Here is a 14,181-nt window from a genome sequence, read left to right as displayed (position 1 = left end):
AAGTTAACTTGGACAAAGAAATTTTCATTCTTGCAGTTAGAGTGACAAACCCAGTGAAATCGAAGCTCACGTCAGCTCATCTGAAAAACACCCAGGGGCCTTCTTGTTGCAGTCTTCTTGTGAGTCTCTGGGGGCCTCCGTAGTCACAGCAGCACCGTGGAGTCAGAGCACCTCCACCCTGGGCTCACAACACGCAGGCCTGGGCCACAGCCTCCATGCGTTTGACTAATTGATAAATTAGATTTCAGCTCACTGCCTGGTCAATAGCAGTGCACAGTTATTCTGTGCACGTAAGGCCTCGTTGGAGTGGCTCTTTGTGTGTGTGTGTATATAAGCATATTTATCCCACGGCTTTCAGTCAGAAAACTACTTGTTAGTCACCTTTGATCAGAAGAACACCATGGTATTGATTTCTCATCAGGATAACACCAGCCTGATGAAGTCTGTACCTGTAGGTAATTTCTGACCAGGAAGATTAGCACCTCATGGAGTACGTGGCCCATGATAGATTCTCAACAGCGCAAGAAACGGAGAACCTTTGTTTTCTGCCACCTCCAAGGAGGAAGCGTTTCTCTTCCAGGCTTCCTTTTCCAAGTCTCGGCGTGGTTCCACCGCTTTTCCTACATGCTCCCTGCAGCTCACCATTGGCTTGCACACCGCATCGGTCCTTTCTGTACCCTTGACTAATTTCTTTATCTTCCGCCTCTAGCCAGTCACGCGCACCGTTTTTGCCAGGCACTTAGCGTGCGACCCATTTATTGCACATTCCTGAAGGAGTAGCAGCGACGATCCGTCTTGAGTTGTGACAGTGTTTGCTGAAGGCCAAATGCAGGGAGTTTAGAGAAGTACAAGGCAGAAGAGAAGGAGATGGTGGCGTCCTTGTCTTTAGCCTTGTTGGGGAGTGGGGGCTTAGGCTGCAGGGGATGGAATAGCACTGACTGCTGAGATAAGCCCTGGGATCTAGACTTAGCCGGAAGGGGATTCCGCTCGGACGCGGCTCAGGAGGACATCAGGGCATGTTTCTTCGTGCTGCTGTGAGGGATAGTGGGCATTTAGGCCTGTAAGCTGTTTTCAGCAGCTCACTGCACTAACTTGCTTCTTCCCCTGGAAGCAGGTAGGGCTGACATTGTGTAATGATCTGTCTTACTGTCAGGGCTATGGGAACAGGGTGCCCTTCTCCTTGTCTCCTGTAACTCCCCCACATTCTACTGCATAGCCTGACCTAGCTAAATATTTTCAGGACCCTTAATTCAACAGTCTGTCCCAAACCTTCACTGCTCCCTCTGTGGGGAAGGTCTCTCCTCCCAACCCCCCCTTGTCTTTGGCCTGTTCCTAGGATGTGGTATCCTTGTCTCCTCCTCTGGGGAGACCTCATGGCCTGGGTACCTGTCCCTGGTTTGGAGGTGGTTAGTCAACAGTACAAGCCCCTTCTTCTGGTGCAGAAATCCTTCATGATGTGGTGGGGCTGACCCTGCCTCCCTCTGTAGCGTTATCACCCACAATGCCCACCCCCCTTATCAGAAATGCCAGCCAGGCTCCCTTGGGGATGCTGCAGAGATAAGATAAGGCAGGCTGCTGGCTCCCTGATAACCTCACTTTCTCTTCTGCCACCCAGCTGCTGCCCTCTGTGCAACAGTCTGCAGAAAACCGCTGCTTTCTAAAGGGCACTCAGGAAAGCGTCCCCCGCAACCTCCCACCTCCGGCCCCAGCCCTCCTTGCAGTGGGCCCCTCCCTCCCCTGCAGTCCCCACCCTTGGCTTCCCCCTTACTGCTTGGCTTTTCACAGCCTCTCTTCTGAGCCAGGCTCAGGTGCTGCTGTGCTGTGGCTGTGCTCCTTCCTGTGTTACCTGGTGCCTGGTGCTTAGTAGGGACTCAAGATATTTGCCCAGTGAATGCTTGTAGCCTGAAGAGTTGAAGGATGTGAGAAGGGCAGGGCCAGTCTGGTTTCTTAGGCATTGTGTTAGAAAGAGAAGGAGGGATACAACTTATAGGACGTGACCCAGATTCCCAGAAGGGGAAGGATTTGCTGGCTTGCGTCTTGCAGAGCTTGTCCCTGCACGGGAGTGCAGTTGTTTGTGTGAGAACAGTGGGAGTTCTGCCGAGCTGGTAGAGGAAGTGGCAGGAGGTGGTGATTGGTGAGCAGGCACAGGGTTCACCTTTGGACAGATGGATCTGCTCTTTCAAAAAATTTACTAGGAAATAATTTGAACATACAAAGTTAAAAAGCAATATAATGAATATTCATGTGTCTGCCGCCTAGGTTAAGGAATAAAACAATACTAACACAGCTGAAATCTTTTAGTCATTAAGACACCATTGATTTGGTGTTTATCATTCTCATGTAATTTTTTATACTTTCACATTATAAGGGGGCCTTTGAAAAGCTCATGGAGAATTTGCATTATGTTTTTTCCTTTGAGCCATAAAGAGCATGGGCTCCCATCCACTGGCTCAGTCTTAAATGCACACAACAGCCAGAGCTGGGAACTCAATCCAGGTCTCCTAAGTAGGTGGCAGGAACCAGTAACTTGAGTCATTGCTGCTGCCTCCCAGAGTCTGCATTGCTGTGAAGCTGGTGTCAAGAGCCAGAGCCAGGAATTGAACCCAGGCAGTCTGATGTGGGACTGGGCATACTAACCACTAGGATAAGTGCCTATCCCTGTGAGATAGAGAGAGAGAGGTCTTCCATCTGCTGGTTCACTCCCCAGATGGCTGCAATGGCTGGAGCTGTGCTGATCCAAAGCCAGGAGCCAGGAGCTTCTTCTGGGTCTTCCACTTGGGTGCAGGGGCCCATGGACTTGGGCTTCTTCTACTGCTTTCCCAGGCCATAGCAGAGAGCTGGATCAGAAGTGGAAAAGCTGGGACTCGAACCGGCACCCATATGGGATGCCAGCACCACAGGCGACGGCTTTACCTGCTACGCCACAACGCTGGCTCCACCTGTGTTATATTTTAAATCCACAGACTTTTTGAAGAGCTCTCTTATATGTGCTTCTGTCTAGTATCTCTGCATTATATGTTTTTGTGTTTATATTTTTGCAAGCTATTGATTTTTGTGATTATTGTTTTGTAGCTTTTTTCAAACATTATATCTGTGAGAGCTCATTTATAATGTCTATCTGGATTGATAAAAATAGTGCTAATTAATTTTATTACTGCTTTGTATTCCAGTCTGTAAGTCATATTGGAGGATATTTGGTTAGTTTCCAGTTTTTTTTTCTTTCATACAATGCCATGTGGACACCTTTGTTATAGTTCCTGAATGCATTTGAGAGCTTCTCAGGGATGATTAATGGATGTGGAATTTCTAGGTCATTGGGAATGTACATCTTCAGGTATTATATTGTGCAAAAAATTATCCGAGCCTATTCACCCCATTCTTTTTTTTTTTTTTTTTTTTTGACAGGCAGAGTGGACAGTGAGAGAGAGAGAGAGAGAGAGAGAGAGAGAGAGAAAGGTCTTCCTTTGCCGTTGGTTCACCCTCCAATGGCTGCCGCGGCTGGCGCGCTGATCTGATCCAATGGCAGGAGCCAGGTGCTTCTCCTGGTCTCCCATGGGGTGCAGGGCCCAAGCACTTGGGCCATCATCCTCCACTGCACTCCCTGGCCACAGCAGAGAGCTGGCCTGGAAGAGGGGCAACCGGGACAGAATCCGGCACCCCAACCAGGACTAGAACCCGGTGTGCCGGCGCCGCAAGGCAGAGGATTAGCCTAGTGAGCCGCGGCGCCGGCCTCTTTTTTTTTTTTTTTTTTTAAAGATTTATTTATTTGAAAGAGAGAGAGAGAAAGGGAGAGAGAGAGAGATATCTTCTATCCACTGGCCCACTCCCCAGATGGCCACAATGGCCGGAACTATGCTGATCTGAAGCCAGGAGCTTCTTCTGGTTCTCCCATGTGGGTGTAGGAGCCCAAAGGCTTGGGCCATCTTCCACTGCTTTCCCAGGCCATAGCAGAGAGCTGAATCAGAAGTGGAGCAGCCAGAACTTGAACTGGCGCCCATGTGGGATGCCGGTACTGCAGGTACGGCTTTATGTGCTATGTCACAGTGCTGGCCCCCACCCCATTCTTAACAAAAAGCAATCTTTGTAACTCAGCTCTTGATATGTCAGTTTATATTACTGTTTCAGATGCCATAATGAACATAACTCTGTAGCTGGAACTTAAGACACTGGTTCAAACCTTATCCATGCGTTCCATGTGCAGGGCCAAGAAGTCAGTGGTGTTCACATTCATATCAACTCCCAAAGAAAAGGACTTAGGTCATATTCAGTAGGTTGTTCATCATGTCCTTTGCAATTCTTATTGAGTTTTGATTAAAGAGCATTTTGGCTTATTTTTAGGAGCCTGATGGCTCACTGTGGAGCTGGCTGCTCTATGAATGTATGAATGAATGAACAGTGAATGAAACTATAGAACTGAACATAGGATCAATAAAATATAATGGAATAAAATCAAAACCAAATTAGTGTTCCCGAGCTGAGATGTTAAAGAGAAAGGCTCATGGTAGGGTAAAGGTTTGTATCGATTTCCCGTAAGCCTGGCCGGAGGCCGCAGTTTGTGTGACATGCACCTGCTGCCAACACCCCTGTCAGGTGACAGGGCACTGACACAGTGACCGTTTCCATGTCTTTATTATGAACTCAGAGCCGGGCTGGCCTAGTGTGCCCCTCCAGCGTGTGATGTGCTTTCTGGGCAGGATCCCCAGTGAGCTTCCCCAGCCACGCGAGGGTGACATCCTGGGGCCTCCTCCCTCCTTGCCCGCGTGGAAAGCTGGCCACCTCGAGAGTGGGCTCTCCTGGGCTGGCAAATGCTTGGGTACTTCAGAAAGTTCATGGCAAATGTAATTAAAAGGTAGTTACACATTCTGTAAACTTTCGGAGGACCCCTGTTCCTGCTTGTGAGGTGCCGCAGGTGGGCGTCCATGCAGTACTTCTTCTTTTTTCTTTTTTTGACAGGCAGAGTGGACAGTGAGAGAGAGAGAGAGAAAGGTCTTCCTTTCCATTGGTTCACCCCGCAAATGGCCACTACGGCCTGCGCACTGCGGCCGGCGCGCTGCGCCGATCTGAAGCCAGGAGCCAGGTGCTTCCCCCTGGTCTCTCATGTGGGTGCAGGGCTCAAGGAACTGGGCCATCCTCCACTGCACTCCTGGGCCACAGCAGAGAGCCGGACTAGAAGAGGAGCAACCGGGACAGAATCCGGTGCCCTGACCAGGACTAGAATCCGGGGTGCAGGCGCCGCAGGTGGAGGATTAGCCAAGTGAGCTGCAGCGCCGGCCCACGTGCAGTACTTCTTGATAGCACCCTGCTGCTGGACAGTTGTAGCCACTGGTTTCCTAGAGACACTTAGGCCTGGCTTGGTGTCTTGGGAGCTAGGGCAGGGATTACTGAGTTCCTTATTTGCAAACCCTGTGAACTCAGGGGACACAGGCAGTGGCTATTGAATGTCACCTTCAAAGGCCATCGGAACATTCTTGAAGTAGTGTGTTCATCTGTCAGGGCTGCGCGAATGACAGAGGACTATAGTGGGCAGGGTTGCTTACTCTGGAGGGCTGCACTGTGGGGTCTGTTCCAGGCTCCCTCCTTGGTGCGTAGACACATCTTCTCCCCACACCTCACATCCTCTTCCCTTTGTGTGTCTCTTCATGTCCAAATTCCCCTTCCCACTTCTGTTTTTTAAATAAGGATATCAGTTACATTGGATTAGGGCCCACCCTGATGATCTCACTGATTATCTTTGAAAAGACTCAAATCCAAACAAGGTCGTATTCTGACACACACAGCCTGTGAATTTTTTTTTTTTAAAGATTTTATTTTATTTGAGAGACTTACAGACAAATGAGAAGGAGAGACCGAGAGAAAGGTCTTCCTATCTGCTGGTTCACTCCCAAATGGCCACAATGGCCAGAGCTGCGCCGATCAGAAGCCAGGAGCCAGGAGCCAGGAGCCAGGAGCTTCTTCTGGGTCTCCCATGTGGCGCAGGGTCCCAAGCACTTGCGCCATCCTCCACTGCCTTCCTGGGCCACAGCAGAGAGCTGGATTGGAAGAGGAGCAACCAGGACTAGAACTGGCACCTATATGGATGCCGGCGCCACAGGCGGAGGATTAACCTACTGCGCCATGGTGCCGGCCCCCTGCCTGTGAATTTGGGGGCAGACACAGTTCCACACAGATAGATAGCAGTGCCGTGTGGGATGGAGTGGGGATTGCGGCACACCACAGTGTAAACACTGGCTTGTCAGCTGCTGGGGAAGCCTGTATTCTAGGACGCTTCCGTGCCTTCGCACATTCACAGTCTTGCTTCCGAACAGATGCAGGGCCAGGCTCACACGTTGCTGCCACAGACACAGCCGCGCACAATGAGCTCGTTTACGTGCTGACTTCTAGGAAGGGAGTTTTGGAAATTGGTTAAAAAGAGTGAAGTCTTTATCACTAGAATTACATATATAAATTGATTTTTTTCCCTGTAAGAGCTTACTGCTTACGTAAGAAGCCTTGCCTGGGAACTGGTTATTTTTTCCCTCACTTACTTTCAAATTTCTTTCAATCATTGTTAAAGAAACTCTTGAACACTTACCTATTTATTTATTTTGGTTCTAGACTTGAAAGGCATTGTATTTGTCATCCAGAGCCAAAGTAATTCTTTTCACGCAAGGAGAGCAGAACAATTAAGAAAAAGCATCTTAAAGCAGGCCGCAGACCTTACACAGGTACGTGGATGTGGCTCAGATGTCGCTAATTAAGTATGTGTTGATACATTTGTGTTTAAGGCATTTGATCTCTAGAGAATCAGTTGTATTTAGGTGATAATAACTCTTCATTTGCTTATTTATTGTTATTTACTGTTGAAAGTGCCTTGCTTAATTCCTCATGCTCCAAGCATCATATTCTAAATCGTTCTCTCTCTATATATTTAATTTTAAAGACAGTTATTTATATTGTGTAAGACTAATGTGGCTTTGTCATCATGTCTGATGAAAAGAAGTGGGAGAAATAACTTTTAAAAGGCAGGACTTAAAATAACATAATTAGCTTTCAAAATTTTGGTAACAAGTTCTAAGATAATCTTCATGTTGAAAGAACATATTCATTAATCTTAGTGCAGTGCTTCCTCCATGAGTCTCTTAATCTGTTTTTTAATTGGATGTCATTAATTGAACTTTTGATTTGATTTATAATGTAATATCCCAAAAGGATGATGGAGAGAAAAGTCTTGTGTTCAGGTGCATTTTAATAATGTTTAAAATAGGTGTCCACTGAACCTACACCTGTTCTGAGCAGTGCTGGAGGCTGGGCATGAATGAAGGCAGATCTGCCTTCTTGTACGGCCCCGGAGGTGCTTTCCTTTTTGGCTGAGTTATTAAACACACTCCCCCAAGGCCTTTGCCCCAGGTTACTATGGCCCAGGCATGCTTGTCTGCAGAGAAATGCCAGCTCCTGCTTCTCTCACGAAAGACTTCTTTGACAGGAGATGCATGTGTTTGACAGATTGCTTTCTCTCTGTTGGAAGGTGATGAAAAATGACAGGTCAGAAACAGCAGTGGAAACATAACTGATCTTAATGGTATTCAAGGCAGAGACACAGCTGAGAGTAGGACTTAATTGTGCCTAATCTACATGTTTCCCTGTAAACTTCCTGCAACTGCCCTCATTCCTGCTGAGACGGGTTCTCTGGATTTCCTTGCTTGCATCACCCTGCCTTCTCAAGGGAGAGGAAAGACTCTCATGCTATAGACATAGTATTGGTAGCTAATAGGAGAGAGGAGCAACTTGATGAGTTGAAAGTTCTTCTCTACTTGAAAACCAAACTTTCAGGGATTTTTTCCACTAAACCTGTCTGCATTTCACGAGAAGGGCAGAGACACCACATCCTTGCCTGGCTGTCTTCTTCCATCGGCACTGCTAGAGGCACTGGTGAGGTGGCCACGTGTAGGCTGTAGCAAAGAGAAAGGAGAGCAAGGAGGGTAAATAATTCCTCAGGTGGGTCCAGGCGAACGCGATTTAGCTCAATGAAGCCTTGACTATTACTCCAAATTGTATAGTCAGTGAGGACAACAGGATTAACGCTCATAGGCTTCACTTCCTGGCATATAAATCAGGAGCTCACATTTTCTGCCCATCTCGCAGAAGCAGATTCATGTGTTTAGATTATGAATCTTCTCTGTTTAATCCACACTAGCATTCCTTTGCTAACCACGTCCAGTCGATTGAATATAATGCCATACTTCTTCCACTATTTGTTTTATTTATTTGTCTCTCTTTTGGTGAAAACGGGTCCTCATCATTGGCTCTCTACCTACCTGTCCCCTTTCCTTCTTCTTGGAAGAGTAGTTTCCAGGGACCTTGGAACAAGGGACTTGGTTTACAGTGAGGATAAGACATGTGGTAAGGAGCAGTAGGAATTATAAAATGTTCTTTATTTTCTTCCCCTTAGGGAGACGAGTACCACTAGGAACTGGATATGCCTGCTTCTTCAGGAGGCCCTGGGGCTCTGCTAAGGACAGGACCCAGGCGAACACCCCTGGATGCTTAGAACTGATGCAGGCACCAGGGAAGGATGGTTAGAGGTTCCCATTGGAACTGAACTTGGCAGTTGCATGGAAACTCTGCTGGTTGGAGCTTCTCAAGGTCTCTCAGAGTTGAGGGAAGATGGCAGAGAGCTCAGAGGGTGTGGAGCCAGCAGAGGAATGGGAACCCCCAGTGCTTGTTGTCTTGCCAAGACAGGTGCACAGAGCTTTTGACTGAAGTTGCCGGTCTCTGGATCCCAGCTTCATCTTCCTCCACTCACGCCCCTTGCATTTTACATGTCAGTCATTTTCAAGCCTCTAAGGTAGTTTTGGGATCACTTTGCTGTGCCTCTGTGGCTTTGCCCGAGTTGACTCTGTCCTTGTGCTGAGCCTCTATTTTCCTGGTGAATCTCTGAAATGCATGATCTCTTCTTACCCAGAGTTGCTCTCTTTTCAAATACAATGGAAATCTCTTCTTACTTCTTCTAATATAGTTTGTTTATTTATTTGAAAGTGAGAGTTACAGAGAGGAAGAGACAGAGAAGGAGACAGAAAGATCTTCCATTTGCTGGTTCACTCACCAAATGGCTCTAACAGCTGGGGCTGAGCCAGGCCCAAGCCATGAGCCTGGAACTCCATCTGGGTCTTCCACTTGGGTGGCGAGGGCCCAAGTACTTGGGCCGTCTTCTGCTGCTTTTCTAGACACATTAGCAGGGTGCTGGATTGGAAGCAGAACAGTGCTCAGATGGAATGCTGGCATTGCAGGCTGCAGCCTAACCCACTGTGCCACAACACTGACCCCAAGGCAAAGAGATTTACTTTTCCCCACAAAACGGTGCTTTTGCTGACTGGGCTCGGGGTAGCTGCCTTTGTGCCCAGTCTCCTGTCTTTTTCCAGGGATGAGGTGTCATGTTCCCAGCTGCATGGTTGACAATGACTTACATTCCATGTGTGGAGGATGAGCAGCTTCCTTTTAAGGATGTGATCTTAAAATTGAATATGCCCCCTTCTGTACCACTGTCTGGAGCACCATGAGCTGGGCACACCTAGGCTGGAGTCTAGTTGGGTGGCCTTGTGTCCAGCCAAGACTCAAAGGGTTCTAACCACTAATATAAGAACGTAAATTGGATCCTGGGGGACAAATAAAGGCAGGGTTCTGCTTACACAGCAAGGACTTACCTAGTCTGTAGGATAATTTACCAGTGAATATTTACAGACCTAGTATGGGCAGAGTTCTGGGGATGCAAAGATCAACAAGACAAAGTCTTTGTGCTCAAATACCCTGCAAGGAGCCAAGTCTATCGAAAGGAAGATTTTTTTTTTAAAGATTTATTTGTTCATTTTGAGTTAGAGAGAGAGTGAGCAAGTGCGCGCTTCTATCTGCTGGTTCACTCCGCAGATGGCTGCAATGACCAGGCTGAAGCCAGGAGCTTCATCCAGATTTTCTATGTGGGGTGTCGGGAGCCCAGACACGTGGGCCATCTTCTACTGCTTTCCCCAGGCCTTTAGCAGGGAGCTGGATCAGAAGTGGAGCAGCCAGGACTTGAATTGCTGTGCGAATAGGATGCCAGCATTGCAGATGATGGCTTAACCCGCTATGCCACAATACCAGCCCCTCGCTAGGTAGTTTTGAAGTGAGGTGAAGTGCAGTGATACTAGCACAAAGATGGGACTGCCACTGTGGCCGGGGTAGGGGTGAGGTAGGAGGGGAAGTTGAGAAGGGGGATCTGGCACACCAGGAGGGATTTCTGAAGGAGCCAAGTGCTGAACTGAGCCTGCATGTCAGCTGTTAGCTAGCTGAGGACAGGTGTGGAGGGAAGGCCTTCCAGAATGGGGAGGCCAGCAGTACAGGCAGCTAGGTGAGAGGCAGGGACATGGTGGGCAGGCACTGCATGCTGTCCTGGGATGGGCATCAGGTGGGAGGTGGCTGTGTTGGGGGCCAGCTGTGAAGGGGGTGGGGAGATGTGGTCTTAGATGAACCTGTTTGTGTTCTGGGAAGGCGCCTTTCTCAGGGCTTCTCATGGGAGCCCCACTGGCATTTTGAGGGCTATCTTTAGCTTATTATTATTTAAAAAATTTATTTGAAAGGCAGAGTTAGAGAGGGGGGATGTTCAATCCACGGATTTACTCCCCAAATGGCCACAATGGCCATGGCTGGGCCAGGCCAAAGCCAGGAGCCTGGAGCTTCCTCTGGGTCTCCCACCTGGGTGCAGGGGCCCAAGAACTTGGGCCATTTTCTGCTGCTTTTCCAGGCACAGTAGCAGGGAGCTGAATGGGAAGCAGAGCAGCCAGGAATTCAACTGGTGCCCATATGGGATGCTGGCGCTGCAGGCAATGGTTTAATCTGCTGTCCACAATGCTGGCCCCTTGAAGACTGTCTTTGTTATAGGAGACATTTGTCATTACTGGTCCCTGGCTGTACAGGTAAGCATGCCCCCATCACAGTTACAGCTAGAAATGTCCAATCCCTGCCAGGGAGAGCCGCTTGGGAGCCAATTTGGCCGACTTGTGTTTCCTACCATGGAGCTTGTGGCTGTTGAGCAAGGCTTGCAGAGAGCAAGGTGGGGCTGTTGACCAATCAAGAGCAGCGCTGCACAGGGGGGTGGCAGACTGCTCCGCTCGCTTGCTGTAGGCCCTGGAGGAGCACTGGGCCAGGAGATGGCCATGGGTCTGGCCGGCAAGGTGGAGGCGCTGTGTGGGTGCCAGAATGGTAGGCGATTTGACACAGGTGGAAGGAGAAGGCAGGGACGGCCCTGCAGAGGAATTTAGTGTGGGGTTGAGGTTCAGAGAGTGAAGCTGACTTCTGGATTCCATGTATCCCATCCGAGCTAGAGGGGTCAGTGGCCGGAGGCTGGGTGCTTGCTTAACAGGTGTAGCTGGAAGACAGTGGATGTGAGTCTGTCACACATCACGGCCATTGGCTGAGAGCTTGAAGGTGCTGCTTCTAGGGACCCCGCAGGGAGACCAGTGTTGGGGCTGGACAGAGCAGGGGCAGCCCTCTCAGAGCCCGAGGGACTGTACCGAAGATGCAGAGAGCAGGGCGGCCCGCGATGCCGGGGGCCTGGAGGAGTAGCCTTTCATGACCAGCAAGATACCTCCCCCCGAGTCCCCCGAGAGGCCACTGAGGGCCTCCAGCTGTCCATGGTGGGCTCCTGGGGACTCCTTCCTGGGCACTGTCCTCAGAGAGTGTCCCGTCTTATGCTTCGTTCTTGCTGTTGCTCTGGCATTACTGCGCTTGTTATTTCTGTTTTAAAGTTTCAATTGTATAAAACACATAACAACATATACATCTTAAATGTACAGTGAAGTGCATTCGTATTGGCAAACTCTGGAACTTTCCCATCTTCCAAAGCTGAACCTTTTTTTTTTTTTTTTTTTTCTTTTATTTAATGAATATAAATTTCCAAAGTACGACTCATGGGTTACAATGGCTTCCCCCCCCATACCGTCCCTCCCACCAACAACCCTCCCCTTTCCCACTCCCTCTCCCCTTCCATTCACATCAAGATTCATTTTCGATTATCTTAATATACAGAAGATCAGCTTAGTATACCTTAAGTAAGTATTTCAACAGTTTGCTCCCACACAGAAACATAAAGTGAAAAATAATAGATGATTTTTTTAAAATGATGATGAAATCAGATCAGACCTATTGTCATGTTTAATCCCAGTGAGAGTCAAGTTGGGAATTGAAAATTTCTTTCTTTTTTTTTTTTTTTTTTTTTTTTTTTTTAACAGAAGATCAGTTTAGTGTACATTAAGTAAAGATTTCAACAGTTTGCACCCCCATAGAAACACAAAGTGAAATATACTGTTTGAGTACTCGTTATAGCATTAAGCCTCAGTGTACAGCACGTTAAGGACCGAGATCCTACATGAGGAGTAAGTGCACAGTGACTCCTGTTGTTGACTTTACAAATTGACACTCCTGTTTATGGCATCAGTAATCTCCCTATGCACCAGTTATGAGTTTCCAAGGCTATGGAAGCCCCTTGAGTTCTCCGACTCTTATCTTGTTTAGACACGGTCATAGTCAAAGTGGAGGTTCTCTCCTCCCTTCAGAGAAAGGCACCTCCCTCTTTGAAGACCTCTTCTTTCCACTGGGATCTCACTCACAGAGATCTTTTTGCCAGAGTGTCTTGGCTTTCCATGCCTGAAATACTCTCATGGGCTTTTCCAAAGCTGAACCTTTGTACTCTTTAAATACCAACTCCCATTCCCCCTCTCCCAGTCCCTAGCAAGCACCTCTCTTGATTTCTGTCTCTGTGGATGTGACTATTCTGGGTGACTATTCACATCTGACTATTCGAGAATCTGTCCTTTTTTGAGTGGCTAATTTTTTTTTTCCCCAGACACATTTTATCTAAGGTATTCAAATGTCATGCATTTCATAAATACAGCTTTAAGAATGTAGTGATAGTGATTCTTGGCTGATTTTACTTATGAATGTTCTCAAGGTCCATCTGTGTTGGATTGTGGCTCAGAAAGTTGGTGCAAGCTTCTTTTTTATTTCAACAGACCTCCGTGTTCTTGCTGGTACCCTTTGTCCACCACATTGGATGTTGTCATCTGTAGACACCTGTTTCCTGGGGTGCTCCTTCAGCTATTCCCATGGGCTCCCTCGTGGTGCAACTTGTCTTCTAGTGCATCTGTTCTTTCTCAGACTCCAGAGGGAGGCGGGGTGTCTTCCCTGCTCCTCTCTCTCTCCCTTGTGAGACCCCGTGGGATGCCAAGCATGCACAATATTAGAAACTGCATTTCCATTGGTGCCTTTTCCTTGTTTTTTAAAGCTTGGGGGATAGCTCCATTTTCTCTAGTATTTTATTCTGTGCCTCTGTTTAGTTTCAGTACACTTACACTTAATTCTTACTATCCTTTATTTCATTTACAGTTCGCAGTTTAGACAACCTGTTGAGTAGGGGACATAGACTGCCGCTAGGTGGCAGTGTTGGTTTTTATGTTTGAGAAACTTAGTGAAGCAGCATCATTGAGTAACTCTGCATTTAATTTCTGTGATAGTAACTAGGGTCTGGGTGAAGGTGCCAAGGGGACCTCCCTTTAATTTTAAGGTACTTTGAAATGTGTCTTCAGATATTTGACTGTGAATGCACTGTAGATCTGTAGTGTGCTTTTTTTTTTTTTAAAGATTTATTTATTTATTTGAAAGGCAGTGTTACAGAGAGGCAGAGGCAGAGAAAGAGAGAGAGGTCTTCCATCTGATGGTTCACTCCTCAGATGGCCATAGTGGCCGGAGCTGCACTGATCCGAAGCCAGGAGCTTCCTTCAGGTCTTCCATGTGGGTGCAGGGGCCCAAGGACTTGATCTTCTACTGCTTTTCCAGGCCATAGCAGAGAGTTGGATTAGAAGTGGATCAGCCGGGACTTGAACCAGCTCCCATAAGGGAGGCGGGCACTGTAGGCAGTGGCTTTACCCACTATGGCACAGTGCTGGGCCCCTGGCATGCTTTTATAGTTCACATGGTTTCATATTTAGATTAACATGTGTTTTGGCAGTTGAAATGACCAGAAAGATTTTAGGGTTTGCAGCTGTACTTGATCCTGGACCATTTTTTCTCTTTCTAGATTTTTTTTTTGCCACATACGTGATGAAAAGTTTATTTCATAAATAGCACCTTAGAGATAAAAAGACTGTTTACAGCTAAAATAGGGTCTGTAGGCAA

At 47.7% G+C, this 14,181-nt stretch overlaps 1 protein-coding gene across 1 annotated transcript in view; it reads left to right on the top strand.

The window, feature by feature from the left end:
- B3GLCT (beta 3-glucosyltransferase) overlaps positions 1 to 14,181 on the top strand; it is a 135,518-nt gene that overhangs the window by 34,349 nt on the left and 86,988 nt on the right. The window contains exon 5 of the mRNA XM_051831762.3: positions 6,595 to 6,704. Coding sequence (XP_051687722.2) covers positions 6,595 to 6,704 — 110 coding nt within the window. The remainder of the gene's footprint in view (positions 1 to 6,594; positions 6,705 to 14,181) is intronic.

Source organism: Oryctolagus cuniculus, chromosome 9 (assembly GCF_051225735.1).
Source record: "Oryctolagus cuniculus isolate XC-2025 breed Fujian yellow rabbit chromosome 9, ASM5122573v1, whole genome shotgun sequence".
NCBI lineage: Eukaryota > Metazoa > Chordata > Mammalia > Lagomorpha > Leporidae > Oryctolagus > Oryctolagus cuniculus.
Note: the sequence above shows the minus strand (reverse complement) of the source record. Positions and strands in the feature narration are given on the sequence as shown.